At 35.7% G+C, this 5272-nt stretch overlaps 1 protein-coding gene across 1 annotated transcript in view; it reads right to left on the reverse strand.

Annotated features, from left to right (window-relative positions):
• Positions 1–1712: 1712 nt before the first annotated feature.
• LOC119675439 overlaps positions 1713–5272 on the reverse strand; it is a 16992-nt gene continuing 13432 nt past the window's right edge. The window contains exon 2 of the mRNA XM_038086638.1: positions 1713–2034. Within this exon, the coding sequence (XP_037942566.1) occupies positions 1713–2034 (322 nt within the window). The remainder of the gene's footprint in view (positions 2035–5272) is intronic.

Consider the following 5272-nt stretch of genomic DNA (forward strand, 5'->3'; position numbering starts at 1 on the left):
TTAGGTATTATTCTTTTCTTATTTATATATGGCATTAGTTGTTTTACAAAAAGTTTTTCAAATAATTTTGAGAGAATTGGAAGCAGACTTATGGGTCTATATGAGGTGACTTGAGCGGGGTTCTTTCCGGGTTTGGGTATCATCATGATTTTGGATAGCTTCCAGTCGTTTGGAAAATATGCAGTCCTTAAAATAGCGTTATAAATAAAAAGTAGTTGGTCTTTGGCGATTTGTAGGATCTCTTTCAGCATTTTCGCTGTAATTAGGTCGTAGCCTGGGCCTTTTTTGGTATTTAAATTTTTGATTTCGCTTTTTAGTGGTTTTTTACTGAAGCAAATTGTCATATTGTCGTTCCGTGTGGAGTAAGGCAGAGAGTCAAGTTTTGTTAAAGTAGAGATTGGGGTAAATACATATTTAAGGTGATTTGCAAAAGCAGCACCCTTTTCCTCATCGCTTTTAGCCCAGTTTCCATCTGTAAGTCGGAGGGGTGCTCTGTGTATAACGGGCTTTTTTTTGAGTTTAGTGGCTTTCCAAAGGGAGTAGTTTGTTGTTTGCGTTGGAGACAACTGTGAAATAAAATTTTCGTATTCTATGCGATTTTTTTTTTGAGTAATCTCTGAAGTGCTTTCGTCAGATTCTTGAGTTGTTTTTTAATTCGGGGGGATCGTTGTTGTTGCCATTGGCGTCGTACTTGTCGTTTCTCCTGTATAAGGGTTGCAATTTCGTTCGATGTATGGTAGTTTATAGGTTTGTGGGGTATTGGGAGTGGGGTTGATATTCGAGCGGCTTGTTGAAGTAAAGCTGTGAAGTCCTGGATTGCCTTGTCAATTTCAATATTTGATTTTAGGGAAGTGTCGGTGTTAATATGGGAGCTAATATATTTTTTATATTTTAGCCAATTTGTGTGCTGGTTTGTGAGCTTTTCTTCAGATTTTGGATTGACTATTGTTGTGCTTCTAATCAGAATAAAAGTTGGCGTGTGATCAGAGAAGAGTTCTAAGGATGCATCGGTAGCATTTTGATCTCTTTTTAAATTCTTTGTTACCGTAAAATCAATGACGTCTGGAGTTTTTTTCCGATCTGAAGGCCAGTATATTGGTGTGCCAGTAGAGGATATGTTAAGTTCGAGTTTTGATATCACGTTCATCAGGGATTTTCCTTTTGGTGATATAAGTCTTGAGCCCTAGAATGTGTGTTTGGCATTGAAGTCGCCGGCCGCTATGAACTTGGGTCTAAGCTTTGTAAAATATTCTTCGAATTGAAGTTCCGTTGGTGGACAATAGATTGAGGTTATAGTCAGTGCCCAGTCAGTGCGAGACTTTAACTCACTAAAGTCACCCCGATGTCCGACGGTTAGCCCTCTCGGGATCACCGATTTGGTATTTCGTCAAGAGGCCGTCCAGAGCACGAAGCTCAAACGTCAGTTTTTGTCGTCATTTCATTACATCCATTATCGTTGCAGTGATACATGTACTGCAGCTGTTCTTCTTTCCTCTTCCTGCAGTCGCAAACGCCGCATAATTTGAGTTGCGAATGTTTTAACTGCCTTCCATTTGAAGCTACTTGAGCACATTTCGTGTACAATGCTGTTAGGAGATGGTAGATATCCTATGGCTTCCACAAGTATTTCCCGTTCTTCATTAAACCGTTCGCAGCTAAAGGCTACATGTTCTGCACTTTCTACGACGTTGTGGCAGTTTGGGCAGTATGGATTATCGAACAGTTGAAATCTGTTCGAGATATTCTAAAAAGCCTCCGTGGCCGCTCAATATTTGAGTCAGATTATAGTCAATTTCACCATGTTTTCTTAACACCCATTCCTTAATGTTAGGTATAAGTGTATATGTCCAACGTCCCTTAGAGGACTGCTCCCATCTTTGCTGCCATTCTCTAAATGAATATGCGCGTTCGGCCGATTTTTGATCTATCGTAGGTGTTATGCCTTGCCTGCCATAAAGACGGCTTAACTCTTTTGCATGTATGTCAACTGGAATTTTTCCAGCAATGACGCAGATTGCATCATCAGAGACTGTTCTATAAGCGCAGGCAACCTGTAACGCACTGCGTCTGTATATTTGTGCTACCAAAGCTTTCGAACTTTCTAGTGAGCGGACGTGTTTTTAAGCCGGTCTCGGAAAAATTTAAATTTCAGTATAAAAACAAGTAATTAACAATCACTTTTAAAAGAATTACTTTTGTTATTAATACAAAAATAAAAAACAGAACATTCTCGGACAAAAAAACAATTCCTAAAAGTTAAAAGTGCATAAAATATTAATTTGAAAATAGCGCGTGCTTTTTCGATTTTTGTTGATTTTTGCACAACTTTAATATAAAAACAACTCAAATAGCAAATTATTTTCTAAAGCTCAAAATAAAAAAAGTGAGCAAGCATTCAAACAAAATATCAGTGCGGTTTTGTGAATATATAAACAAAACAAAAAAGTGCTGATAGAGACAGCTAGTATTTTATTACAAACGTGTTCCACAAAAGCTGTAATTGGAAGCCCGCAATTCATCACAACACAACACAACATCAAAACCAACATACGTGCTAACATTGGATTTTGGAATTTAAAGATATTTATTTTATTAATTATTATTATTTTTATTATTATTATTATTATTATTATTCTTAGTATTATTATTATTGTTTTTTTTCTCTTTTTGTTTTTATTTATATGTTTAATTATTAGAATATAAAGTATAATATTTTACACATTTTCATTTTATTTTTTACATCTTCATTTTTATTTTTATTATTTTCTTCTTTATATTAATTTAATTTAATTTTACTTATATTTATATAGTTAATTTAACTTAATATCAATTAATATTAATAGTAGTTAAATTAAGTAAATCTTATAGCACACCTGCTATTTGCATATATAACCACGTATGCAAATGAGCAATCAAAATCTAGAAAGAAGACATACGATAAGCATTCCAAGTAAACGTAATGCCTATTTGGTAATAGACGCATCGAATACGTTGCCTCTGAAAACTACACAAACTGACAAAAGTTTGTCAAACATTGCACCTTCAGCAACTTCGCTTGCATTTTCCGACTTAGCGAGTCCAAAAAATAAAATAAAGGTCCAAACAGGCATGGAACGCTATGTAAATATGAAACGTAAACTTAGTCCTCAAAAAAACAATTCAAAAGGTGCTAAAATAACTAAAACTATCAAAGATAGTACAACTGGCAATAGATTTGCTGAATTAGCTGAAACTACAGAAGAAGCTATTCAGCCAATTAACAAAAATTTTAAACCGCCTTCAATCTACTTGCGTGAACGCAGCTCAAATAACCTAGTTACAATCCTTGCAAGTCTGATTGGAAATAATACTTTTCATATTGTTCCTATAACTAGGGGCAATATTCACGAAACCAAAATCCAAATCGACACTGAAAACAATTTTAGAGTCATAACTAAATATTTCGAAGACAGCAAAAAAAATTACTACACATACCAACTAAAGAGTAGTAAGGGCCTTGTTGTCGTAATTAAAGGTATCGAATCAGATGTAGAACCCATTGAGATAACAAATGCCCTAAGCGAAAAAGGCTTTAGCGCTAGAGCAGTAATAAATATTGTTAACAAAGATAAAATCCCACAACCTATGTTCAAAGTTGAACTTCACCCGGAAGCTTCTAAGCTTAAAAAAAATGAGAGCCATCCCATCTACAACCTACAGTATTTACTTCACCGCAGAATTAGCGTTGAGGAGCCCCACAAAAGAAATGGTCCGGTGCAATGCACAAACTGCCAAGAGTATGGCCATACTAAGTCATATTGCACTCTTCGTACAATGTGCGTAGCTTGTGGCGAGCTTCACCATAGTTCTGAATGCGATAAAAAAGCATTAAAGGATACCAACTCCAAAAAATGTAGCAACTGCAGTGGAAATCACACTGCAAACTACAGAGGCTGTCCTATTTATAAAGAACCAAAGCACAGGTTAGCTCCGCAGAAAGAAGCGTTGCGTAATCCTACAAGAAGCAACACCATTAAATTAGTTGAAGTACCTCAACCTTTAACTTCTAAGCCTGTTACACCAGGTGTTTCATATGCTAATGTCGTTAAATCTGACAAGCAACAAGCCCCTCCAGTTCAAAGTAATAGTTTGGAAATAATGATCTCCACTCACTCAGAGCTTAACTCAGTTCATGTCAATCATGCAAACTACTCTTAACGAGATAGTTAAAATGCAAAGCCAATTAATGCAAATGTTTTTGTCTAAATAATGAGTACTTTAAAAATTTGTACATGGAATGCAAATGGCTTAAGCCAACATAAACTTGAACTCACAAATTTCATGTCCCGAGAAAGTGTGGATGTAATGCTTTGCTCAGAAACACATCTAACTAACAAAAATTTCTTTTCTATTCCTTTTCTTTTCTTTTCTATTTCTAATTTTATTTTCTATTTATTCTATAAAACCAATCACCCAGATGGCAAAGCACATGGTGGTACAGGTATTTTGATAAGAAGGCGTCTAAAACACAATTTTCTAGGTACATATGCTCATAATTATATGCAAGCCACATCAATATGCCTTAAGCACATAGGAAAAAATTTAACTTTATCGGCAGTTTACTGCCCTCCTCGCTTCAACATTACTGAGACCCAATTTACGGATTACTTTTTAACTCTAGGTGAAAGATTTCTTGCGGCAGGAGACTACAACGCCAAGCACACGTATTGGGGTTCACGACTCTGTAATCCAAAAGGAAAACAGCTCTACAATTCAATTGTAAATAGAAAAAATGCACTAGACGTAATCTCTCCTGGGCAGCCAACATATTGGCCTGCTGATAAAAATAAAATACCAGACCTAATAGACTTCGCCGTAACCAAAGGCAAAGCCAAAAATTTTATCTCAACATACACTAGCTGACCATTCTTCTGACCATTCTCCAGTTACATTTTGCTTACTTGATGGTCCTCAGTTATATGACTGTTCCTATAGCCTTACAAGTCCTAGAACAAACTGGCTCAAATATAAAAAGTTTATTAACTCACACATACACACAAATTACAAGATAAAGTGTAAGTCTCATATTGAGGACGCAACCTCAGTTTTAAACTCAGTTCTGATTTCAGCAGCAGAAAACTCCACCCCTAAAGGCAATAAAATTTACAGATTCAATAGAGTACTTACAAATAGTGACATAGAGAATTTAGTTTTACAAAAACGTAGATTAAGGCGTGAATGGCAAAAATCTAGGTCCCCTTTAGCGTAAAACTTATTTAAGGAAGCCCAAAGG

The sequence above is a fragment of the Teleopsis dalmanni genome, chromosome 2 (genome assembly GCF_002237135.1).
Source record: "Teleopsis dalmanni isolate 2A chromosome 2, ASM223713v2, whole genome shotgun sequence".
NCBI classification, from domain to species: Eukaryota; Metazoa; Arthropoda; class Insecta; order Diptera; family Diopsidae; genus Teleopsis; species Teleopsis dalmanni.